This window comes from Bos indicus, chromosome 18, assembly GCF_029378745.1.
Source record: "Bos indicus isolate NIAB-ARS_2022 breed Sahiwal x Tharparkar chromosome 18, NIAB-ARS_B.indTharparkar_mat_pri_1.0, whole genome shotgun sequence".
Lineage (NCBI taxonomy): Eukaryota > Metazoa > Chordata > Mammalia > Artiodactyla > Bovidae > Bos > Bos indicus.
In genome coordinates, this window is record NC_091777.1 from 56,419,402 (window position 1) to 56,445,396 (window position 25,995).

At 54.2% G+C, this 25,995-nt stretch overlaps 1 protein-coding gene across 10 annotated transcripts; it reads left to right on the forward strand.

The window, feature by feature from the left end:
• The first annotated feature begins 278 nt into the window (after positions 1 to 278).
• On the forward strand, positions 279 to 24,786 carry KASH5 (KASH domain containing 5). 10 transcript variants are annotated; one of them, XM_070771469.1, is made up of 20 exons: positions 279 to 473; positions 2,027 to 2,164; positions 5,643 to 5,747; positions 6,165 to 6,351; positions 6,801 to 6,865; positions 8,044 to 8,110; positions 8,364 to 8,525; positions 8,822 to 8,939; positions 9,273 to 9,323; positions 15,608 to 15,685; positions 15,952 to 16,008; positions 16,479 to 16,538; positions 17,207 to 17,271; positions 17,435 to 17,522; positions 17,796 to 17,918; positions 20,187 to 20,245; positions 21,985 to 22,030; positions 23,480 to 23,544; positions 23,628 to 23,747; positions 23,848 to 24,786. In XM_070771469.1, the coding sequence occupies exons 1-20, from the start codon at positions 413 to 415 to the stop codon at positions 23,987 to 23,989; spliced, it is 1,857 nt and encodes a 618-aa protein (XP_070627570.1). In that variant the 5' UTR covers positions 279 to 412; the 3' UTR covers positions 23,990 to 24,786. The 10 variants fall into 10 exon arrangements, 9 of the variants coding, with proteins under 9 accessions (XP_070627570.1, XP_070627572.1, XP_070627571.1 ...); XM_019980241.2 differs by lacking the exon at positions 279 to 473 and adding an exon at positions 552 to 704; XM_070771475.1 differs by lacking the exon at positions 279 to 473 and adding an exon at positions 711 to 1,280.
• Positions 24,787 to 25,995: the final 1,209 nt, after the last annotated feature.

Genomic DNA, 25,995 nt, shown 5'->3' on the forward strand with positions numbered 1-25,995 from the left:
ATTTCCTTCTCCAATGCATGAAAGTGAAAAGTGAAAATGAAGTCTCTCAGTTGTATCTTTCCTCTACTCTTTCCTAAAAGGGAGGAATGAAACCGTTTGGGAAAGAATCCTTCGGGGACCTATTAATACATTGTGACTGGAGCCGCAAAAAAAGGCATGGGAGTAGTGAGGTAGGACAGACAGGACATCATTGTGACGGATTGGCAGCCTGGCACGGAACAGAGGGCAAAAATGACACAACTTAGTGGCTGATAAGAAGTGGGGGGGGGGGGGGTGGACAAAGGGTCTCTCAGGCCAAGTTTCCCTTGCCTGGGCCCATTTCACCCAAGCTTGAGGTCGCAGAGAAAACCCCAGCCTTGAGCACTTCTAGCAACCTTAATCTCTTCCGCCTTTATCGACTCAGCCAGTACGCATGCGCCCGCTCCACCAGTCGGGGCACGCCCGGTCAGTCCTACGCATGCGCGGCCTCGCAGGTAACCGTAGCGACAGGAGAGCTCCTTGTCCCGGTGTGCGCCTGCGTCCCGGGGAGGGGCCCGGGAGGGGCGTGGCTTAGACCCCTCGTGCGCTCCCAGTCCCGCCCTAGCACCTTTCTTTTTCCGGTGGGAACAGCGCACGCGCATCTCCTCAGGACCCAACTGTCGTTTGTTTGTCGTTCGTGGCCCTCATTTGTGTCCCGAGACTGGAACACTGCGACGTGGCTCCAGGTGCGCCCAGGCCGTGGCGAGGCTTCCCAGAATAGCCGTGTCAGAGCCCCTCCCGAAATCCTGGCAAGCCCCCAAATCCTAAGGGAGAGTCCCCAATATCAGGGCCTTCCAAGTCTTGTTAAAGGTCTTAAAATCCTGACCAAACTTCCTCAGAAATACTGAAGGGAACCCTCCAGGAAATCTCGTAGATGACCCCTGAAATCCTGTCAGAATCGTCTAGAAATACTGTCAAACTTCAAAAACTGTCAAACTTCTCCCTCAGAATGTCAGACCCTCTAACTGCTCCCAGGACTCAGGGGAGGCTCCCCAGAGGAGCTGGAACCCTCGGCCTGGGAGAACCAGGAAAGATGCTGAGTCCCCCTGAGCCGTGAGGGACCTGGAGGTTGGCCAGGGTAGAGAAAAATGACAAGAAGCCAGGAGTTGCAGGAACCACTCTGTGCCACACCAGCCCAAAAGGCTAGGTAGTTAGTCCTGAGGTTACTAGGGAACCATGGGAGGGCTGGAAACAGGAGAAAGATGGGGTTCAAACTCAAGCAGGAGGCCAACAGTTCCAAATACAGGCTGATGGGCGAGAATGTAAGTAGCCCAAGGCACTGTGGGAACCCAGGGACATCACCTAGCCCAGAAACGGTTTCCAGAGGAGGGGACGTGGGAGCCGAGACAGGAAGGGCAGGCAAGAAGGATGTCCCAGGCAGAGACCTGGAGGTGGGAAGAACCAGCCCAGTTTGGTCAACAGCACAGGATTCAGGGTTGCAAGTGGGTTTGAGGGTGGCGGATGCACGTGGGATCAGGCCAAGCTGGGCCTTCAATATCAAGTCCAAGGTCTAGGCTCTGTCCCTAGGGTGCTTGGGAGCCATGGGGCAACACTGTGCAGGGGATGGGCAGGTCAGCGCTTGTGAGGATGAACTGGAGCGGGAGACTGGAGGCAGGAGGCTGAGGAAGAGGCTGGGCCAAGGAGCCAGGAGGGGAGGTTGAGACCTGACCCGAGCTGTAGGGAAGGCAAGGAGGGGAAAGGGAGAATCATAGGGCAGGAGGGACAGGGCTGGGGAACTTGACAAACTGTGGGGAGGAGGGGTGGCAGGAGGGAATGACCCCCACCCACCAGCCCCGCTTTGATCTCTGCCACCCACTCCTTAGGCCCCCATTTTCCCAGCCCACACCTCCAATCCATAAAACAGGTCTGAGCGAAAGCTGCTCTGGTCTTGGCAGGGGTGGGCAAACAGGTTCTGAGAACCCAGAACGGCCTGGGGCACAGGAGGGGCAGGGCGGGTCCCCACCCTCGGGTGGCTGGTTGAGGAGGCCATTCCCGTTTGTCCTTCTAGGAGCTTGGGGAGCAGCCAGTCCCTTTTTGGTCCCTTCCAGCGACGGAGGGGAGCTGTTAGCTTCTCCACCAGCTGCAGAGCAGCCAGGGTGGCCCATGGACATGCCAGAGGACCAGGCAGGTGGCCCCACTGCAAAAAGTAAGTGACTGGGCCCCTGTTTGTCCCATGCGAGGGTGGGGAGGGAGCAATGGTGAGCAGGGCACCAGGTTGTGATTCAGGGACTTGGAAGAGCTGGCTTGGGGTGGCTGAGCCTCCACTTTGAGGCAGGGTGGGATGCAGAGAACAATCCTTGATGAGGTGCCTGCTGTGTGCCCACCTGTCTGGACACCTTATTTGTTCTGGGGAGGCCAAGCTGCAGGCATAGAAACCTCTGTGCGTGCCCCCTGCCTGCAGCACCCCCTCCAGTGACGTATAGACTCACCGTCACTTCTTGCAGATCTCTGCTTTCTGTAAAGGAGCTCCCCTGTTACTCTCTCTCTCCCCTTTCCTTCTTTACTTTTCTTCAGAGGACTGACATCTCTTCATCTGTCTGTATAGACTTTGTCTCTCCGACTAGAACGTGAGCTCCACAGAGCAGGCTCAGTTTTATTCACTCTGGTATACCCAGCCCCTGGAGCAGTATTGGCCAACATGCAAACCACATATGTATATATACACACACATACTTTTAAATTTGTTAATAGCTACATTGAATTAAAAAGAAGAAACAGACAAAACAGATGGCAATAATAGTATTATTTAACCTAATACATCTAAAACAGTGTCCTTTCAGCATACAATCAATATAAAAATGTACTGAAGTTATTCTCTTTTTTTAATACTAAGTCTTCAACATCTGGCATGTACTTTACACTAATGTGAGTGTGTGCATGCTTAGTCACTTCAGTCGTGTCTGACTCTTTGCAACCCTATGGACTGTAACCCACCAGGTTCCTCTGTCCGTGGGATTCTCCAGACTAGAATACTGTAGTGGGTTGCCATGCCCTCCTCCAGGGGATCTTCCTGACCCAGGAGTCGAACCCACATCTCCTGTGTCCCCTGCATTACAGGCGGATTCTTTACCCACTGAGCCACCTGGGAAGCCACTTTATACCAATAGAGCATGTCATCTCTCACCACAGTTCAGGTCTCAAGAATCACTGTGGCCGTTGGCTATCCTGCTGATCGTGCTGCCCAGGAGCAATACCTGACGTATAATTGGAACCCAGTTACTAACTTTTGAATGATCAGATGGACACAGACCAAGTGGGTGTGAAAGTAGCTTCAGGAGGAAGATGTTGGGTTGTCCTTTCTGAAACTCATCTATTAAACAGTGAGACAGCCCAAGGGAGACTCCCACCCTAGAAGAGAGACAGGGCCCCTTTCTTAGAGGCTCCTAGCATCTAGCCTCAAAGCCGGTGTCTTTTCTCTCTGGCCTCAGGAGGCTTGCCAGGTGAAGGCAGGAGGCAGACACCTGGGCAGGCTGACCAAGTGACCAACATCTGAACGTGTAAACTTCATGTGCACCAGCAGAGGGTGTGCGGCCACCGAGGAACGTGTGGCTGCCGGCTGAGCCAGCTTTGGGAGACTCCCAGAGGAAAGGGGAGGGACACACCCAGGAGAGATGGAGACTGAGGAAAGCAGCAGGTGAAGAGAGAGAGAGAGTAACAGTGGAGTGAGGAGAGAGAAGCCTTGGAGAGTGGAGAGTCGCTGAGTTACGGGAGAAGCAGCACAGAGACCGAGAAGAAGATGGGGATGGAAGATGTGGAGACAGGCGGGTGGGACTTGAGGGCCAAAGAGATGGGGAGGAGGATGGCAAGAGTCGGAGACAAAACTAGAGAAAGGACAGGACAGACAGACAGGTAAGAGACACTGAGGAAGGAGAGAAGCAGAGTGACATCTTCCTGAGGGGCCCCGGGAGGCTGAGGGTCGCATCTGCTCTGTAGATCCATGCAGCTCCTCAGATCCCACAACATCTGGAGCCAGGCAGTCCTGGGTGACCTCACTGGGCCACAGGGTCCTCCTGCATAATGTAGGGGGGCACCACGTCTCCCCTAACTGTAGGTCCTGCTCCCTTTCCCTAAAAGCCAAAGTTCAAACCCAAAGGGGCTGAATTTTTAGCTCAGTACAGAGAACGCTTGAAGAGTTAGTGGGATGAGAAATGGCAGTCAGATGTTGAACATGTGACCTTGGGCAAGTTTCCCACTTGTCTGTGCCTAAGCATCCTGGTTTGTAAACTGGGACTAATCATAGCAGCCGCTGTGGTTCATGTCAAATGCTCAGAAGAGGTTTAGTGTTAGTCGCTCAGTCGTGCCCGACTCTTTGCAACCCCATGGACTGCAGTCCACCAGGCTCCTCTGTCCATGAGATTTTCCAGGCAAGGATACTGGAGTGGGTTGCCATTTCCTTCTCCAGGGGATCTTCCCAACCCAGGGATCGAACCCGGGTCTCCTACACTGCAGGCAGATTCTTTACCGACTGAGCTACAAGGGAAGCCCCCAGAAGAGGCTTGGCTCCTAGTAAATGCTGGATAAATGTTCAGTTTTATTATCGAGCTTCCAGATTTTATTAATATCTTATCTCCTCTCTAGGAGGGAAGTAACCCCCACTCACCCACCCACTCATTTTCCATAGGAAGAAACTGAGGCTCAGAGAGACTGAGTCCCTTGCCCAGGTTGCGCTTGAGTCTGCCAGACCTTGCAGCCTGCACTCTGCTATACCCAGCTGTTAGGGGCAGGGCAGGGAGCTTCAGCAGTCACTTCCAGCCCTGGGAAAGATCTAGTGGGTCCAGGGGTGGAGACTGTATAGGCTCTTGCTATATCTTGGAGCATTTTTTGAGTGCTTCTTTGTGTGGGCACAGTGAATACAGCAGCAGACAGACCCCAGGATGTTCAGTTGTGCAGAGGTGGGAAGCAGGAGGTGCTCTTCACTTACACAGACCTCACCCTCCCAGCCCCAGGGAGGGGGAGGATCAATCTATCCACCCATTTTACCGGTGGGAAAACTGAGGCTCCAGAAGGAAGACAGACTTGGCCACAGTCCTGTGGCTGGAACTCTGAGGTTGGAACCGCTCCCCCACCATTCACCCTGCCTGGATTGTCCCATCCCCCTTTGTTTCAGGTCCCAGCCCGTGGGTGCTGATGACGCCAGCCAGCCTCGGGGATGTGGGGAGGAGAGACCCAGCCATGAGGCGGGCTGGGAGACGGGAGATCTGTGGGCAGGCGGGATCGATCCAGGCTGCCCGCGCAGTATCGGATTGTTCCTGGCTCCTGGGCCCCCTTCACCCTCTGCTTCTCCCAGAATCCTCTCTTCTTCATCCTCCTCTGCCCCTCGCCCCCTCTAAGCCAGGGAAGAGAGGAAAAAAGGGTATAAGAGGTTTTGTTCAGTATTGTGGGCTCCTGAGCCGATTGGACACAAGGGATTAGACAGCGGGGGCACTTCCTGGCCTGAAAGATGGGGGGAGCCCACATTCCCAAATCGGGGGATGGGGAAGGTGACTCAAAGACCCTCACCTTGTGGCCCCCACCAGCCCAAAGCCCAGGCAGCTTGGAATGAATTCCTTCCCCTCTGCAGGAGCCCCTCTTTGTTCTTCATCGGCCCCCTCCCCACAGATGGGCTGGCCCTCTTGTCTCCTCAGTGTACCTCTGGGACCAGGCAGAGGATAGAAGCCTGGGGACACTGCTCAGCTTAGAGGAGCAAATACTCAACTCCACGTTCGAAGCTTGTGACCCCCAGAGAACAGGTCAGAGAGTCAAGGAATAATAAGGAACAGAGCTGGGGGGCTGGGAACTGGGGGGCCACAGAGAGAGGGATGGGCTGGGGTGATGTGGGTGACTGGGAAGCTTCAGGAAGGAAATGGATAGGGGACGGTGAGGGGAGGAAACCTAGGGGAGGAGGGTAAGCAGAGGAAGGCGGGGCTTTGGAGCCTGGGGAAGGGGGGAAAGGCAGCCACTGGGGGCTTGGTGGGCTCAGCTGGTCCTCTTTGGTCCAGCTCTGAGGTGCAGATGACTGGGCCCCGTTTCCAGGTGAAAACGTTGACTCGGGGAAGAGGAGGGAGTTGCCCAAAGGGCACGGTGCAAGGGTGCCACCAGCCCAGCCAGTGGTCCCCACCCCTCCGCCTCTCCTGGCCCAGCCTCCCTCACAGCCTCTCTGTCCCCAGGCACTGTGGCTGTGACCCATCTACTAGCCTACCTGGAGGCCGTGACTGGACGGGGTCCCCAGGATGCTCGCCTCCAAACACTGGCCTGCAGCCTGGACCCCAGTGGGGAGGGCCCTCAGGCCACCGTGGACTTGGACACCTTCCTGGTGGTCATGCGGGACTGGATCACTGCCTGTCAGCTGGATGGGTGGGTCCCCGCACCTCCATCCCCCACCCAGCCCCCCTCAGAAAACCTTTCCTAAGACCTAAGCTCATACCTGCTTACTGCAGCCAGCACGCTTTGGGCAGAGGGACCTGCTGTGGTTGGAAGGAGGCTGAGAAGAGAGGAGAATAGAGATGAGGTTGGGGTGAGGGGAGGGTCTGAGGACAGAAATGAAAGGGGCTGGAGAGAGGAGAAGGGGGATATTGAGGGGCTGACAGAGGCCCCTCCCCAACCCTCCTCCAGGGGCAGTCTTTGCCCCTCCTGCTTTTCCATCTGGCCCCAGGCGCTTGCCATCTGGCCTCACCTTCCTCCCCACGGTGCTTGCTCTCACCTGACCTGGCCCCTCCTCCCATCACCCGCAACCCCCTGTCGGAGGCTGGTCAGGATTGGGGGAGGTGGCTGCAGGGGCCCTAAGCCTCATCCCTTTGATACAGCGGATTAGAGCTGGAAGAGGAGACGGCCTTCGAGGGAGCCCTGACCTCCCAGCAACTGCCATCTGGTGAGATCACTATATATAGAATGAAGCAGGCAGGCCCAGGGTCAGACAGTGGGGGGTACTTCCCATGGGGCCAGAGCAGGGGATAGGGCCGGACCCCAGAGACATTTGTTCTAACCTAGCTTTCTAGGCACCTCCATGACTGCCTCCCCACGTGCCCTGAGCTCTGGTGTTTGCTTTTTTTTCCCTCATCGGTTGTTTTCAACTCCTCCTCCTGACACCAGTCCTGCCACGGAGGTCCCTCCCACCTCTTACCATCATCACCCCTCCCTGCACTCTAGTTTCTGCATCCTCTGTCCCTTTGGTCTTGTCCCCATCTCCCGCCTGGCCTGGGCTCAGGCTGTTTCCTCAGCCTGAACTTTCCACGTCTTCCCTCATCCTTCACTCGGGGTAGGGAAGCCCTGGTGGGGAAAGCCTGGGATGCTGCAAGTGAAGGTCCCTTTCTCTCCAGCATCCTCAGCACAGATCTGCATCCCTTCCCTGTAGAAATATGATTATGACTCATTACCTGCCCTCTTGTTTTGTCAGTTGATTTGCTCACCATTCTGCCCCAAAGCCTTCAACACAGGAGGTGCTCCATAAAAAAGTGCTGGTGTTACTGGTGTTACATTTCTCCAGCCTTATAAAAACAAAAACCAAAAAATAGAGCTTTCTTAACATGCTCTTGAACCTCCTCCAACGTGGCTTGGGGGCAGTCAGGGGAGGGTTGTGCGAAGGAGAGAAGATGTTAACTCTGGGGGAGGAAAGACCCCTTTGGGGCTGAATGAGGAAAGGACAGGAGGGAGAGGCTGGAGGCCAGGGTGGAGGCTGTGGTGAGGGTCCAGGGGGAGAAGGTGAGAGGCCCAAGGCAAGAGGAGGGAGGGAGCCAGGACGGCCCAGGGGCTGGGTGAGTAAGTGGGGGAACTGAGAGGAGAGACAAGGTTCAGGGCAGCTGGAATGCTGCCCAGGGTCTGGCGTGATGAATGTAGGGTGGTTGGGCCCCATGGGGAAATCTAGCCTGAGCTCAAGGTGCCCATGAACAAGAGGCTTTCTGGATGGTGGTATGAGTGCAGCCCCAGGAGCAGGTGGGATCACCTAGAGTGAACGCAAGGGTGGAAGCCAAAGGAGGACCAAGGCTGGAGTCCGGGGGTTGCTAACATCTCGGATCGCCTGGGAGCCCACCACCCTCTGTCTCCCTCTAGGATGCCCAGAAGTTGAGGATCCGGCCAATCTGGAGAGCTTCGGAGGCGAAGACCCCAGACCTGAGTTGTACCTATCCTCAGTCCCTCCCTGCCCTCCCCCTGCCCATGCCCTCCAGCGGCCTAGGGCCCAGGGCCTGGCCTAGGGCCTAGGGTCCTCCGGGGAGTGGGTGAGGGAAGCAGGCTGGGCTAATAGCTCAGGGAGAACAGGGCTGTCTCCTGTTTGTCTGGAGGAGCCAATTTCCCTGCCACCGGCACCTACCCAACCTGGGGAACGGAGGCCAGGGCTGCGGACAGTGACCCTGCCCCTTCCCTGCCCCCAGGCCTGCCACTGCCGACCTGCTGAGCAGCCTGGAGGACTTGGAGCTCAGCAACCGCCGCCTGGCTGGGGAGAATGCCAAACTGCAACGTAGTGTGGAGACAGCCGAGGAGGGGTCCGCACGCCTTGGGGAGGAGATATCAGCCCTGCGCAAGCAGCTCCGCAGGTAGGCCAGGCCCCACGTCCACTGTCCTGCACCCTCCACGTCCCACCTGCCCACAGGCCCAGGTTCCCTCCCACTTTCTTGGTATTTGAGTAGAAACTGGGTCTCTGTCGCCCACTCTGTCTCTTTCCTTCATTTTCTCGCTGGGTCTCTGTGCCCCTCTCTGTAGGTCTCTGTACCCACCCCTCTGAGTCTCTGAGATTTCTCTGTTGCTCTGAGGGGATCTACCTCTGTGACCTCTACCTGTGACCACAGGATCTTCCTCTCTCTCCTGTGGCCTACCTCCCCACCCCCACCAGTACCCAGCAGGCTCTGCAGTTGGCCAGGGGCGTGGATGAGGAGCTGGAGGACCTGAAGACTCTGGCCAAGAGCCTGGAGGAACAGAACCGCAGCCTTCTGGCCCAGGCCCGGCACACGGTGGGTTTTGGGCAAGGGGTACAAAGTTGTTCTCTTCTTCCCACTTTCTTGGAGTCTGAGCAACAGAGCTTGACTACAGAATGGGAAAGGGCAAAGGTCACCCAGGTCTCCCTCAATCCCTTTCCTGCTCACCCCAGACTTTGAGTAGGATGCTTGCCATCCCTCTCATGACAAAGGGGGGCAGCAGGAGCCAGCAGGCCTCCTCAGACCCGTTCCCCCAGCCCTGCTCCTCCATGACCCAACCTGAGTCATGTTCCCAGGGGTGGGAGAAGGGCAGCGTGGGGGCAGAGGAGCCCCAAAAGAAGCCTTTGTTCTCTCTTTGGGCTTGGTCAGGAAAAGGAGCAGCAGCGTTTGGTGGCCGAGATGGAGACTCTGCAGGAAGAGGTGAGCTGAGGCCCAGCACCCCCTCCCACCCCTTCCCCAGTCCTCAGGATCTTCCTGCCTACTGCCTCCCCAAACACCCTTCAGTCTGGTGAAGGAGACCCCAGAATCACAGTAACATGTGAATGTCCCTGAAGGTCATGTGGCTGCATGAAAGGGCTGCTACAGCTGAGAAGAGTGTGGGGCGCCTGGCTGACTCCTGGTTTTGGTGAGGCTGCTGACATCAGCCTGGGCCAGTCCGCCTCTCTGTCTGCCTCGGTGTCCTCATCTGTGATAAAGGGCAAAATATCAGACTCTCCCTGGTTGGATTGTGTGAAATTTAAACAAGGGGATGATTACAGCTCGAGGCACAAGGCAGGACACATGGGAAGAGCTCCCTAGAAGCTAGCTGTTACTGTTCATGTATTAGTATTTTTTTATGATGGTAAGAAAACAGGCCTTACAGTCAGCCCTGATTCAAAGTCCATCCCTGCACAACAGACAGCCTGCAGGTGGGTGACCTCCCCTTCCCGAGCCACAGATTTATTCTGTAAGAACAGGAGAGAAGGGTATCTGTTCATTAGGATTGTTGTGGGAATTAAATGGCCTCTGTTATCCCGGAACCTCGCACATAACATGAACAGGCCCAGTCCAGCCTCAGGTCAGATTCAAGCCTCATTCTATCCGAGACAGAAAACATTATCTTAGTTAATTCGCGGTCCACTTAGTCCTTTTAGGGGGAAATAAACCCCACACACAAGGTGGCATCTGAGCTGCTGGAAACCCACGCAGCGTCTCAGTGCTCCTCACTCAATGTCTGTTCTCTCTGCTGGTCACAAGATTGATGCTCTTTGTCCCATCTGGTCCTCAGCCTTAGTCACCACTGCGTGCTGGCATCCACTGGGAGGCTGACATTGCCTTCTGGTCTCTGGGTACCGTCCTCACTGCATGTGATGGTGGTGGCCCTCGTTTGGACCCCACGACCCAGGAATACCATTGGGGGTTCTCCACACCCTGTAGGGGCACAGAGGAGATCTAACTGCTTTCCTGTGACTTTGTGGCTACAGGGGCCTCACTGGGCCTTCTAGGCTTTTAACTCCTCACACCACCACCTCTATTTTCTTACTCACATATGTTTCTGGTTCACAGACTGAGCTAGGAAACAACCTCCAGATGATATCCCAGAGGTTCTGTGGTTTAACTATATCCATCCTCCTCTCCAGCCCTCTAACCGGTTGCTTGGGGCTGGCCTGGAGGCATTTGCACTCTGTTTTTCTCTTCCTTGACTCTCCTGAACTCCTCCCCAGCCCTGAGAATCTCTGCCCAGTCCAAGCAGTAATACTCATTCCGTCTGGTATCTGTTCATTAGTTTTCCAAAATCTCTTTGTCCTATGTCTGTATTATGGCTTTTACATTCAAACCAAAAAGTATTCCACTACTGTTCCCTGGCTCTTTCATGAAAATTCTCTCTGTTTAGGGCAGTGAGAATCTTGCTGCAGAACAGCTACCATGGTGTGAAGCATGGGCTGCAGGCAGGATGTGACTGTTCTTTCCAGAACATTTCTTTTTAAGAATAAGGAGAGAGACTTCCCTGGCAGTCCAGTGGTTAAGACTATGCACTATTCAGGGGACATGGTTTCAATCCCTGGTCGAGGAACTAAGATCCCACAAAAAACTTGAAAATTAAAAAAAAAAAAAAAGAGCAAGAAGGAACTTTCCCTGAAGCCCCATGATGGGATCTCCCTCTTATATCTCATTGGCCAAGAAGACTTCAAATGATTATAGCCAAACCACTCCCTGGCATGGGTAACACAGCCACTGACAGGTCTGGACTACTTTCAGCTCCAGGGAAGAAAATGCCGAAGACGCGGCAGCTTCAATATGAAGAACATTAACTGACAAGAGGTTTTGAAGGTTCTGGGCTAGTCTGGCAGCTTTTTGGCTTGTTCGTCTGCCTGTGGCCTTAGGATCCCAGATGGCTGCAACAGCTCCAGACGTCATGTTCTCACTCAAAGCAGGACAAAGAGGGACAAATGCTCCTCTCGTGGCTCTCTCTCTCTTCATCAGAAGGAAAAATTTTTCCCGGAGCACCCCCACTCAACCCCTGCAGCGACAAACTTCTCTTACATCTCAGTGGATCACGTGACAAGAGAGGCTGGGCCTCTGCAGTGGGAGGCAAGCGAGTAAGAGGCGGTGAGAATGGCCTCTGGGTTAGCTGACCAACCAGATTCCGGGTGTCCGGAATCTGCTAAGATTTTCATCTTGATTCACCTCTAAGCCTGGGGCTGGGACCCCCTCTCCCCGACTCCCGTGGAGAGTGGACCCCCCAGGAAAGCAGGGCAAATGGCAGTCAGCGGTGGTCTCTCCTTCCAGCCCAGAAGGCCTGCTGCCAGGTGAAGTGCTCTGAGCAGCGCCTGGGACATCCTAGGCGCTCGATAAATCAGCTATTCTTGGTTCCTTCCCCCTACCTTTCCCCTCTCAGCAGCTGCCTACAGAGCATCTATAGATGGAGTTCTCAAGTTACCGCAGAATAATGCTGGAGTAAGGGACACTCAGACACTCAGCTTTCCTACAGACCCCACAGAGCGGGCGGGGCTCAGGTTACTGCAGAAGAAGCCAGAGCGGCTGAGTAACCAGGTTCCCTGCCGAGCGGCCCAGGATCCAGCCTGCAAATCCCAGCCAGGTGGACAGATGTTGACACAGCATTCCTGGCTCCGTCCTTCCTCCGCCCTTCACCTGGCAGCCCAGGCCCGCTGAGACACAGGGAGTGAGGGCAGCTGATGGAAGACTTGGAGCTGAGCTGGGTTGGAGTGAGGGAGGAGCTGGCCTTGATTTCCCCGGGGGCACCAGGAGGAGAGGTGTGGCCAAGGAAAGTTGACTGCCTCTGTGCTTTGAAATGCTTTCCCCATATAGAAACTCAGTGCAGGGCTTCCCCCGTGGTCCAGTGGTCAAGAGTCCACCTTGAAATGCAGAAGACAGTGGTTCGATTCCTGGTCTGGGGAGATTGCACATGTCTCCGGGCACCTAAGCCCCTGCAGCACAATGACTGAGCCCACACTAGAGAGCCTGCAAGCTGCAACTGCCAAGCCCATGTACTGCAACCACTGAAACCCCCACACCTAGAGCCTGTGCTCCACAGCAAGAGAAGCCACTGCAGTGAGAAACCCACACGCCACAGCTAGAGAGAGCCGGCATGCAGCAATGAAGACCCACTACAGCCAGGAAAAGAAGTGCTGAAAAAAAAACAACTCAGTGCAGCTTGCTAGGTTTTTGGTGCCTGGAAGCTCTAGGCTACAACTTGGTCCATTTTATCAGGTCCCATTTTTGGCTGGTGTGAGCTGCCCTCTGTTGGCCCCCTTATTTTCCCAGATAACTGCCTTCCCTCTCCCTTGAGGACTCAGCCTCAGCACAACCTCCTTGAAAAGCTCCCAGAGGGTTTTTGCAAGGAGGCTGTGGGCTCCCACAGGGTCCAGGTCCTAGGCCTCCTCAGAGTCTACCTCAGGCATTATTATCATATGCTTCTGTGTCAGTCTCCACCTCCAGTGATGAGCAACTTGAGATGAGGGGTGAAGCTGGTTCCCCATTCTCACCCAAGCTCCAGAGGAGAGTGAGAGCTAAAAGTGCAGGATTTGGAATCAGACTTGAATTTGACCTTATTCTCCATGTGAACTTGGTCAAGTTTCTTAGCCCCTACACTCCTTAATTTCTTCTGTAGAACTGGGGATGGTGACAGTGTAAACATGAATAGTTGGGACAGCCAGACTTTACATTCTTCTGATGCAGATGTGCCATAGTTGTGGGCATTGTTACATTGTGCCATTGTTGCTCGACCATGTTGAACATCGTTGTTCAATTGCTGAGTCATGCCTGGCTCTTTGTGACCACAGTACTGCATCACACCAGGCTCCTCTGTCCTCCGCTATTTCCCAGACTTCGTTCAGATTCACATGCATTGAGTCGGTGATGCTATCCAACCATCTTGTCCTCTGCCCCTGCTTCTCATTTTGCCTTCAATCTTTCCAAGCATCGGGGTTTTTTCTAGTGAGTGGGCTCTTTGCATCAAGTGGCCAAATTATTGGAAGTTCAGCTTCAGCACCATTCCTTCCAATTAACATTCAGGGTTGATTTCCTTCAGAATTGACTGTTTTGGTCTCCTTGCAGTCTAAGGGATTCTCGAGATCTCCAGCACTGCAACTCAAAAGCATCGATTCTTCAACACTCAGCCTTCTTTATGGTCCAGCTCTCACATCCATATATGACTACTAGAAAAACCATAGCTTTGACTGACACAGATAGGAGAGTAGCGCCCAAGAAATCTTCCTGCCAAAATATTGAACAAAAATCTGAACAAGGCCCTGGATCTATCCATCAGTTTATAGGGAATAATGAGGCAGGAGGAACATGGAGACGGTCCTGCACAGGAAACAAGAAGACAGTAAAGCAATTCTACAGGGAAAATAACCTGGTTTCTTCCACAAATGAAGGGCCTGGAGAAGTGCCCGGATTGGGAAGGTGGGGGAATCACTGCCGGGTGAAATGAGACATTTCAACCAAAAGCCATGGTGGACCTTGTCTGGATCCTCATTCAAACAAACTAAATGTGAAAAAAACATTTGTGAGACAACCAAAACCAAAAAAGAGCACTAGGTGTGCGATGATACAAAGGAATTATTCTTAACTTTGTTGAGAGTGATCCTTGCGTTGTGGTCTTACTAAAGGAAAAGTCTTCAAGTAGCAAATAGAAATGCTGGAGTAGTTATAGGTGAAATAATAAGCCTGGGGTTTGCTTTAAAATAATCTGGTTAAACAAAGCAAACTCTTGGCGCATAGAGAAGAAACAAACAGGGAAAATGTATGTAATTACTGAAATTGGGTGACAGATAATGGGAGTTCATAATTTTTTTTTGGCAGAGTCGAGCAGCTTGTGGCATCTTAGTTCCCTAACCAGGGATTGAACCCCAGGCCTTTGCAGTGAAAGTACAGTCTTAACCACTGGACCACTGGGGAATTTCTGGGTTCACCACTTCATTAGTTTTACTTTTGTGGGTTAAAAATTCATAATACAAAGTTTTAGAAATGTCTTTTTAATATAACACCAAATTTTGGTATATGCTAGGCATTGTTCTAAATGTGTTTGTGTTCATTAACATATATTAAACGTGTATTTGCATGAATTCCCATGTATATAACCTGGGCAAAGTTGCTCAGTCTTTCTGTGAGCCAGTTATTTTTGTCTTCATTTTATCTATTTTGGCCACACCTCACAGTTTGCAGGATCTCAGTTTCTGTACCAGGGACTGAACCCAGGCCACCGTAGTGGAAGCGCCAGATCCTAACCACTAGACCACCAGGGAACTCCCATCTTTATCCTTAAAAGAGGGCACAGAAGTAAGTTAGCACTGGCAAGGTGCTCCGTAAATGTTAGCAGTAATTATTAGTTCATTTAATCCTCACATGCATCCCATCATAGCTCCATTTTTGCAGCTGTTTTTATTTTTTCATCTGCAAATCAGAGCTGAGATCCTATAGGATTGTTGGAGGGATTAAATGGGCTGAAACATTAGGAAGAGCTGAGCACAGGGAATCGGAGAAGGCAATGGCACCCCACTCCAGTACTCTTGCCTGGAAAATCCCATGGACAGAGGAGCCTGGTGGGCTGCAGTCCATGGGGTGGGTAGGAGTCGGACACGACTGAGCGACTTCCCTTTCACTTTTCACTTTCATGCATTGGAGAAGGAAATGGCAACCCACTCCAGTGTTCTTGCCTGGAGAATCCCAGGGACGGGGAAGCCTGGTTGGCTGCCGTCTATGGGGTCGCACAGAGTCAGACACGACTGAAGCGACTTAGCAGCAGCAGCAGCAGAGCACAGGGAATAGGGGGATGGATAGAGGAAGAGATAGTTAGGGAGTTTGGGATGGACATGTACACACTGCTATATTTAAAATGGATAACCAACAAGGATCTACTATATAGCACATGGGACTCTGCTCAATGTTATGTGGCAGCCTGAATGGGAGTGGAGTTTGGGAGAGAATGGATGCATGTATATGGCTGTTCACCTTCACTGTTCACCTGAAACTGTCCCAACATTGTTAATCGGCTATACCCTGATAAAAATAAAAAGTGAAAAAAAAGTCTTAGGAAGGCTGCCATTGAAGGATAATTAAAGCCGCATCTAAAAGGCTCAGAAAAAAGAAAGAGTGCCAAGCATGAGGCCTGATGCACATCATGTGCTCAGCACATGTCTTCTCTGAATATTAACATGGCCATTTGCTGAAGTGATCGTGACCAGGGTCCCTTCTTCCAGAATGGGAAGCTCCTGGCCGAGCGGGATGGAGTGAAGAGGAGGAGTGAGGAGCTGGCCTCGGAGAAGGACATCTTGAAGGTGCCACCCCTCCCTAGTGCCTTGACGATTTCCTACCTCCCCAAGGCCCGTTTTTACCCTCACCAGTTTCAGCCCCTGTGGTCTGGTGAGATCAGGGACTTGACTCAAGCCCTGAGGTCCCCAGGGCCAGTGGGCAGCTCACTGAAGTCCCCCTCGGTGTAGCTGATGTCCAGAGACATGAAGGGAGGTTGAGGAGAGGAGCTCCAGAGAGCGGGATAGGCCAGGGAGGGCAGGCCAGACAGATGGACTGGCTCCTTCCTTGGCAGCGGCAGCTCTATGAATGTGAACACCTCATTTGCCAGCGAGACGCCATCCTCTCCGAGGTGAGTGGGCTGGAGGGAAATGTGCCTTTGATGTGTCTCCTGCCTCAAGTCTACAAAGGAAAGTCCTCCTTGGCTCTGGGGCTTCCCAGGTGGCACTAGTGGTAAAGATCCCGCCTGCCAGTATAGGAAACATAAGAGACACGGGTTCAATCCCTGGGTTGAGAAGATCCTGTAGAGGAGACCATGGCAACCCACTCCAGTATTCTTGCCTGGAGAATCCCGTGGACAGAGGAGCCTGGCGGGGTACGGTCCACGTGACTGAAGTGACTTAGCCATGCACGCATACTAGACTCTAATGCTTGGAAACTCAGCCCAGAGAGGTCAGAGGGTTTCCAGGGAAGCTGATGGTCTCTTCAGGTCTCGCTCTGCCCCCAATCCCATCCCATCCATCCGAACCCCCTTCCCCCGGACCTGACCTCAGGGTCTTTGGTGGGTTGAGCCCAGCCTCAGTCAGCTTTGGGCTTTCCCAGCACACTCGCCACGCGGAGAGCCTGACCGAGACCTTGGAGGAGTACAGAGCCACAACCCAGGTAACCCCCTGGCCCGGCCACAGGCCGCGCTTCTCTTTTGCCATCTCTGGGGTGTCCTGCCTCCTGTGTCTGATGATCTTTTTCTGAGTCTCCACCTCTTGTTTCTACCATCACTGCTGTTTGACTGTGTGCGTGTCTCTCCCTCTCCCCTCTCTCTGCATGTTCACTTTTCCTCTGTCCTTTCTCTCTCTCTCTGTATCTCCATCTCCCATTCTCTGTGGGTGATTTCTCACAGCATCTCCCCTGCCCCTGTTTCTATACCTCTGCCTGGCTGGTTTCAGTCTCTGCCTCTCTCTGGGTCAGTTCCTCCGTCTCCTGGGGTGACTCCTCTCTCTGTCCCTTATCTTCAGAGTCTCTTGCACCCCATCTGTGTGTGATAGGGGTGTAGACACCCCTTTCTGTGTCTCTCGTTTTCCCATGTGTTTCCATCCCTGCTCTCCTTTTCTTAGTTTTCCTGACTGATAGGTTAGATTCCGGGTTCCTGTTGCTCTTTACCTCTCTTTGGCTTCCTAAGTTTGTGCTACTGTTACTTCCCCTTCTCTCCTTGTCTGTATGTGTATGGAGGATCCTAAAGAAGTCAAAGGAGTGGACCTGGCCTTGGAAGAGGAGCCCAGTCGTGGGGCTGGGGAAAAGGCAGAGCCAGGGATCCTTTACTCCTTCCTTTGCAGGAACTGAGGCTGGAAATCTCCCACTTGGAGGAGCAGCTGAGTCAGACCCAGGAGGGGCTGGATGAGTGAGTAGAACGACGGGGGAGGAGGAAGCAGGAGGGGAGCCCAAGGACAGGGAGCCCCCACCGTGGCCTCCAGCCCCAAGGTGGGCAGGGCAGTAGCCTCATAGGCTGGCTGACAGGTGGTTGGGCATGGAGGCAGCCTTCCCTCTCCTGACTGTGTGGCCAGGCTATCCGAAGGGGCCCAGGTGAGGAGAGTGGACTGCACCAACCTGCTGCCGCCGTCGCTGGGTGTGGAGCTCCAGGCCATTCAGCAGGTGAGCCTGACACCCCCAGAACACCCTAAGCCACCACCAGCGGCAACTCTGAACCCGCCCTGACTCTCAGCCCACCCCGTTTCTCCCAGGACCACCTTGGTTCTTAACCTCATCCCTACCCCAGTCCTTGGTCGGGGCACCAAACCCTTCCCGGTGCTGCCTCGCTGACCCCCAGCCACCCTCATATCACTCCCCCCGCCCCCATCCTCGTGCCTTAGCCCATCTCCATGCCACCCCTGACCTCTGCCTTCACTGGCCTCTCCCTGGCCTCAGAAACAAGAGGAGAGAGCCGTTGATCTCTCCAGCCCGCTGTGTGGAGTGTGGCTGTGGGAGGAGGTGGTCAGCGAGATGGATGGGGAGGAGGGGCTTCCTCCTGAAACCCCTCCTGGGGGGCAGGTGAGCACGGGAGTGCCCTGAGACCGCCAGGTCCAGGGGCTGGGAGCAGGGCCCAGGACGCTTTCACTGTTCCCCATCCCATAGGCAGGTGTCGACTGAGGGCCTGATGGGTGCTGGCCTCAGAGCCCCTGGCCAGACAGGACACCACCCCTGCCCTCCAGGGACTGGCCTGCTGATGTGGAAGTGAGCCAACCAAACATGCAACTTTCATGGGGGTGGTGGTGGTTTCAAAAACACTGTCTCGGAATCACCTTATTTAAAATGTTACAAGGTGGGAAGGGAGGAAGTGAACTGTTCTTCCTGATACCATGTAGGTACTTTAAGCATTTACCTTTTGAATACAAGTCACTTTTAAGAAAAAACTTAACAAGCCCACTCTGTAATCCAGAATCCAACAATAGCCATCATTTTATGACTTCTGTATTTACCTGAACAATATTTCAGACCTCATTTGAAACAATGAAGACAGCTCATCTTCAGTGTTCACAGTTGAAAAGTGAGATTTGTAATCTGTTAGTGACAGGAGGATTTTTTTTTTAAGAAAATATTGCTAAAAGTTCTGTAAACAATGCTTTATTGTCTTGAAAATCATACTGCTTCCTAGCTGCTCACCACCCTTGAAAGAGAACGTTTCTCTGTTCACTTTTTCCCTGAGCTGAGAGAATCTTCTGTTGGATTCCTCGCTGCCCTCTCCCACTGTCTCTGAGGGCTGTAGGCACCCTCATCCCTCACCCTGTTATTCTTGGGAAACTGAGGCTCAGAGAGAGATCACACAGCTTGTGGGGGCCACAGCTGCATCCCTCAGGGGAAGCATACATTTTAAAAATTATATTTAATTTTGGCTGTGCTGGGCTTCATTGCCGCGAGGGCTTTTCTCTAGTTGAGGCCAGCGGGGACTGCTCCCTAGTTGCTGTGCGTGGGCTTCCATTGCAGTGGCCTCTTGTCGTGGAGCATGGGCTCCAAAGCAAGAAGGCTCTGGAGCACAGGCTTAGTAGTTGCGACACACGGGTTTAGTTGCTCCTCCATATGTGGGATCTTCCTGGATCAGGGATCAAACCCATGTCTCCTGCAATGACAGGCAGAGTCTTTCCTGCTGAGCTGCCAGGGAAGCCCACGGGTGCACCTTAGAACTGCTGCTGAGAGCGCTCAGGTGCCTCCTGGAGGGGAAGACTGAGCCAGGCCTCTGGGTACTGCCTGCACTGGGTCCTGGGGACCCCTTGGGGCTCAGGACCTGATAGATCGTGAAAATGGGCCATCTCAGTGCAGGATGATCTGTGTGCGAGGGGGTCAGGGGGTGGGCCCTGCGGAAGCCCAGAGAAGGGAGTGCCTGTGTGGAGTAGGAGATACCACAGGGAAACTGACACTTGAGTTTATATTGAAGAAAAAAAAGAGAGAAGTTAAGTGGTGTGAGAAAGGAGAGGTCTTTCAGGCAGTGGGAACAGTATGCAGAGAGGACATGGGAGCGTGAAACCACATAACACGTTTGGAAGGTAGAGGGCAGTTGGGGGCGACTAGCCAGAGATGAGGTAAGGCCGGATCATGAAAGGAATCCCCTGCCAGTGAGGCTGAGAGGCTGTGCCTGGGGAGGGGCAGTCAGCTCTGGATGTACTGCACAGAAAGATCCCTCTGGGGCCACATGGGAGGCTGGGAGGCCAGGGAGGAGGCTGGGGTAGTGGTCTAGAGTTAGAGGATGAAGCTGGAGCCAGGCCAGGGCCCTGGGATGGAGAAAAAGGGACAGGCAGCGAGAATTAGGCAGGGGAGACAGAGCTGCCAACTCACCAACAGGGGGCTGAGGGCTCTGGGTTCTGGAAAAGGGGGTAGACAGACACTGAACCTACCTTGTGACCCCCTAAGGGGAGCACCCTGAGGGATGAGGGATGCTGCCCCGGAGGCAGTGGGTGCACAAGGGTGGAGCTCAGTGATGCATTTAGAAAGGTGTCTAGTTGGTGGTTGAGGCCACAGGCAAGGCTGGATGTCTCCAGAGAAAACAGAGAGGGACGTGGATGCCCACGACTGGGAACCTCAGAGGAGAAGGGGGTTGGAAGGGAAATGCTGAGCCTCTTTGGGGCCCAGACGAGTGAGAGAGGCTTGTGAGTGTGAAAAGTTCAGGAGGACCTGAATTCCTGGTCCCAAAGGAAAACTGGTCCAGTTTCAGGCTTCTGCCCCTGGAGGGAAGGTAGAGCCACCCTCGAGGAGGAGCCCAGGAGAAGGGCAGGTTTTAGAAGTAGGTGGGGAAGCCCAGGATACCTAAGCTTTTCTTTCCCACAGAGAAACTTGCAGGAAGAGTCAGCGCACCCTCAAGAAGGAAGGGAGGAGCCATCGACGAGGTAAGGAGATTGGTCTTCCCTGAGCCATCCCTCTGCCCCAGGGTGACTCTGAGATGGCTGGAGTACAGGCCTGGAAGAGCCCCAAGGGAGGCTTACACAGAGGCGTGACCTCTGGGCGCCTCACTCCCACGGAGGCGACCCTGGGCCCGCGGACCAAAAGGAATCAGACCAGCCTTACCCCCAGACCCTGGTAGTTCAGGAGGACATCTAGCCCCTGACCCCGCCTGAGGGGAAGACTTGAAGGAAGCCCTGCGTGGGGTCCTCTGGGAGTGATATTCATGTAGGAGACCCATAGGCAAGAAGACAGTCATCAGGCGGATGGGACAGCTCAGTCACTCAGTCACTGTGACTGAACACACTTCTCCAAGGCTCCCAAGGAGCCCTGGGGCAAATGAGACCCAGATTGTGCCCCAGCAGAGCGCTCAGACAGCTGGGAGACCCTGGGGTCTGTGTGATCACACAGCCTGGGTTCAGATCTCCGCTTAGTTACTCTGATGGGATGGGGCAAGCCCGTGCCCTGTGACTGTTAATCGACTATTACGAGGCTTATGTGCCGCTTCCAAAGATAGGGAAAGCACCGGATGTCTGGGCCCACCCTCCTCCACGGGGCCTCTGCCTCCCTGCAGGGCCTCTCTCTCCCTCCTCCCCTCTTTCAGGCTCCTGGCTGTGACAGCTAATGAGGCTGCCTGCCACGGCCTCTAATTGGACTTGTCTGGGAAAGCTGAGATTGGGCGGGATGGGGGCCCCCGGCGCTGTAACCTCCCCCTGCGTCACCAGGAAATGGAAAGAAGACAGCGCTGAGCAGCAGCGGGGACCAGGGCTGGTGCAGAGGCTGGGCATCCCAGTCTCCCTGGGGCGGGGGAGGGCAGTATGGCCCACAAAGTGGGAAGCCGGGTGTGAGGGAAGTGGTGAGTCCTGTGGCCCAGGGCTCAGATACTGAGAGGGGCCGGGTCCCCCCACCCCACGTAGAAATCCCAGGGGATCAGACAGCTGGTTATCTGACTGGACCAGAGGCTGGGGGCCAATGAGCCTGGGTGCCTTACTGAATCGGAGTTGAGGAAACAGCTGTATCCTGAGGGTGTGGGGTCTGAAACTGGTGGCTAAGGCTGGATCGCCGGGTCCCTGGTCCCCAGTAAAGGTGGTGATGGGTGGTGCAGACGTCTCGGCCTCCAAGGGACGTTGGGGCTGGGCAGTTTGTGTCTTGAGCCCCCAGAGAGGCGCCTGTTTCAGGGGCTCAGGCAGCTGTGACCACGGGGGGCACAGAGGCTGGGGCTTCCATACCTAAGAGAAATGACTTGGGATGGGGGTGGGATCCACAGAGTTGAGTTCTGGAGTCAGGGAAGCCTCAGCTGGAGTCCCAGTTGCAGTGAGACCCAGACTCCCTGAGCATGGCCCAACCCACCAGGCAGGAAGCTGGGGCAGGAGGCAGGGTCTCAGAGATGTCTGAGACCCAGAAGCCTCTGATCACCTGGGGGACCTGCTGGGAAAGGAGCAGCTGAGAAAGCCAATAAGGTGGAGGGGCCCCTGACCCTTTAGGGGTCACACACAGACTCTCTGGGGAATTTGGTGAAAAAATATAGATGCTAACCTACACGCAACAGTCTGCTCACGGGGCTCCAGGGCACCCTCCAGGTCCATGTACGTGAAGACCCCCTGCTTTAAAGGTCCTGCCACACAGCTGGTGAATGGGAGCCAGGCAGGGGAGACGGATGCTTGCAGTGACTTTGTTGTTGCCCCAGGTTGCCCAGAAGAGAGGAAGAGGACGGAGCAGAGATCCAGGTCATGGTAGGCAGTCCCCAGCACCAGGCCCTCAGATGAGGCTTCTGTAGTCACAGCTCCTCCCCAGCCCCTGCCCACACCCCCAAGCAGACAGAAAAATCGTTTGGCCGAGAGTTAACAACGCCCTCGCTGTAGCTAATGAGAGCAGACGGTGCTGTAGTGGGAGGCTTCAGGCCAGTGGGCAGCCAGAATGTTCCCAGGGGACCCCCACACACACACTGCACACGGGGCCACAGCCTTTACGCCACATACGTGGCTACACCCCCGGATTGTGGAAATGCACACGTATGTACGCCCACACTCCGGAAGAGCCAGACCTTCCCCGGCCAGCCCAGAACTCCTGGGGCACCGCATCTGTCATAGCTGCCCTGCCGGCACCACACACAGCAGATCCTTTGCTCCTCAGAGCGGCAGGTGACAATCCTGGTGCTCAGGCAGAGGAAGGGAGGGAAGGAAACATGAGGTCAGAAGCCAGAAGGTGTGCCAGCTTCCATTATGGGCACCTGGGACTCTTCAGGGTCCACACTGACCAAGATGCTCTCCCTGGCCCACCTCTTTCCCACCACACCACACTCCCGTCTGTGGAGACTGGGGCCCGCCTCGGCTTCCTCATGGCTAGTGTGACGACGATCTTACCCAGCTCCCACGGTGGGGATGAAGGTTAAGGATCGCATCATAAAGTGCCTGGCACAGAGCAGACGCACAGTAGGTGACAGAGGTGAAGACAGTGGCTGAGACCAGGGTGTTGCTGGAACTCCTCATTTATTATTGTATTGTTACTGCCATAGTCATCATCCCCAGACCAAAGGCATGCATGAGAAAGCCTGAGGTCTACAGAGCGAACACCCTTTCAGAAAGACACAGGGAAAAAGAAACACATGGGGGATGAGGTGGCAAAGTAAGGAGTATTGGGGGCTTTAATCTTAAAATACCTGCTGGGCCCGGTGCGGGGCAGGAAGATGGACCCAAGGAGTGTCCATGCTGCACTAGGCGCAGGCCAGGGCTGGGTTCCTGGAGGAGATAGTCTTTGACCTCAGGGGGCTTGGGTACTTCCAGAGTCAGACAGAAAATGGAAATAATAATACTGAGTAGCTCACATGGTTACTGGGTGCTGTCCACCAGACACTGTTCTAAGCTCACCTCCTGATAGTTTAGGTTTTGCCCACATTTCTCTCATTCATTTTCCACTTCAGCCCTTTGAGGCGGGCGTTGCCATCTCTTCTGTCTGGCAGATGGAGAAAGTGGGGCCTGACAGGTGGGGTGATGTGCAGGCGACACTCGACAGGAAACTGGCAGAGCTGGGAGCCTGGCGCAGCAGCATGTGCTGGGGAGGCGCTCGCACTGCACCACTGTGTCCCGCCCCCTTCCGCGTGCTCACTTCTGTCCGGTGGGCTGACTCGAGCGCCTCTCCTGGTCCAACAAACCTGAGGCCGTTTGTCCCCTTTGTCCTTCCAGGTGGACCTCCCCCTCCATCCAGAAGACTCACACCCTGGAGACATCCTCGGAAACCCTCCTGAGAGGTAGCGGGACCCAGGGGCCTGGGATGGGAGTTGGGGGCCCAGGAGAAGACCAACACCATTGCCCTGCCTTCCTTTGTCCTTAGCAGCCCCTCAGAACCACAGCTGCAGCAGGCCCTGGTGCCCATGGTGAAGGAGCTGGTCCCAGTCAGGAGGCCGGTCTGGGGCCAGCTCTGCCTGTGGCCCCTGCACCTCCGGCGGCTCAGGTGCACCCCACAGCATCTCCAGAAGGAGGGTGGTGGTCAGACATCTGGGACACCACGGGCCCCCCAGGGCGCCGCCAAGCACTGTGCTGCCTCCCCGCAGGGTCACCCGGCACCTCCTGATCCCAGCGCCACTCCTGGGCCTGCTGCTGCTGCTGCTGCTCTCCGTCCTGCTGCTGGGCCAGTCCCCGCCCCCCACGTGGCCCCACCTCCAGCTCTGCTACCTCCAGCCTCCTCCAGTGTGAGCCATGCCCCCTACCCCTGCAGAGCAATGTCTAGTTCGGTGACTTCCTAGGGCTCTTTCTCCTGTTATTCCCGTGGTCGTGCTACTGTGACTTGGGATTATCCCGCTGTCTGGGACCCCAGATACAGTGCTCCAGGAGCCACACCTCTGTATTGGGTTTTTATGTGAAGTCTCTTGGTTTTGTAGTGATAGCAAAACGCTAGGGGTTATAGTTTCCTCACAAACCAAGTCTGAAGAAGGGCAGCTGTCAGCCCACAGCTCAGTCTCCACAGCACTGGGGCAGAGTGCTGTAATTCTCTCTACCTCTCTTGGCCCTTCCCTTGTGCTCAGGAGATGACACTATAGCTTCACAAGTGATGTCTGCAGGGAGAAGTGGACACACATCCCCTCCTTTTTATAAAGGAAAGCTATAGCCTTCCCAGAGCCAGCAGCAGACTCTGCCTTGTTGGCCAGAACTGTTCGGCATGACCACTCCTCACTGTAAGGGCAGCTGGGAGACTCCTGGCAGAAAGAGGGAGAATGAGATGTGGGCCACCACGCACACACACACACACAAATGTCACCAACAGCAGGAAAGGATGTGCTCTTTGTTCATTCAGCTCATTCTTAGTGATCATCTATTTGCCATGGCTAGATCTATAAGACAGAAAAGCAGACCCTCCAATGCCAGGCTGAAGAGTGTTGATTTTTTCCTGAGGATGACAGGGGTTTGGGGATGTTTTGTTACTTGTTTTTGGTTATTTACTTTGTAATTAAGCTGTAACTGACATACAGTGATAAATGGACAAATCCCAAATATCAGCTGGGTAAATTATTGTACATGTAAACACCCATGAAAGCAAAACCCAGGTCAGGATATAAAGCAGTTTCAGCACTGCAGAGACTTCTTCAAGACAGCTTTGAGCAAGGGAAGGATTGTGGTAGAGGTGGCCCAGGCTCTGTGAGAGCTCAGAAAAAGCACCTATCCCCGCCTGGAAAGTTAGAGATTTCTTTCCAAATATGGGACAGATTTTGCATTTAGTCTTGAAAGATGGATAAGGTTGGTTATAGTGAGCAGAGGCGGCGAAGCGTATCCCAGGCAGAGGGAAAAAATGAATGTGTAACGACCAGGTGGATGGAAAACTTGTCTGTGTGCAGAAACATAGCACTATGTTGCTTGAATTAAAAAAAAAAAAATGAAGCCAGAGATGGATTTGGTGCTTTAAAGTTGAGAGAAGTAAGATGGGTAGACAAGAGTCCATTAAGCGTTTTGAACACCAGCTTGAGCTGTACTGCCAAGTGTCTGAGAAAGGGCTCTGATCAGAGAAAAGGCAGAATCAACTCTAGGTGGGAAAGAGACCGCCTGAGCCTGTACAGGGGATGGATAATGGAGTGAAACTGGAGGCAGGAAGCACGGAAGAGATAGGAGGGCATGAGGCCTGAGCTGGGGTGGGTGGGTGGATGAAGCGCAGGGCAGAGAGTGGTAGAGCAGGAAGGACAGCACCAGGCCTTGAAGGAGGAAAGCAAGGGCCGGCATGTGACCCAGTGACTGGTGGACAGTGGAGCCATTCCCAATGTGGGGACCCCATGAGAAGGAGTGGGTTTCGGGGGACACTGAGCTCATGTGGGGTGGAGTGTTCCAAGAAGGCTGGAGCCCTGAACCTTGAGCTCTGAGTCTGGAAATGGAGTCTGGGTGTTACTATCTATGATGGTGATTGAAGTATGGAGATTGCTGAAATTTCCTGAGGAGAGAGGAGTAGTGTGAGAAGGGAAGGGGTTCCAGGCACCATTCTCTGAAAAGCCTCAAATGCTAGGAAAGAGATCTGGGGAGGAGAAAGTACAGGAAGAGCATAGGCCAGGATCCAACAAGACACAATTACCAGGCCCTTCAGCAAACAGAAGATAAGCCTCCTCATGACATTTTAATTCTGTTTCTCCATGAAAGTAGAGGAATGATCAGACTTCTGAAGTTGCACATATTTGGGTTCCAGTTCTTCTGTCCTTTCCTAGTGCTGACAACCTGGGAAA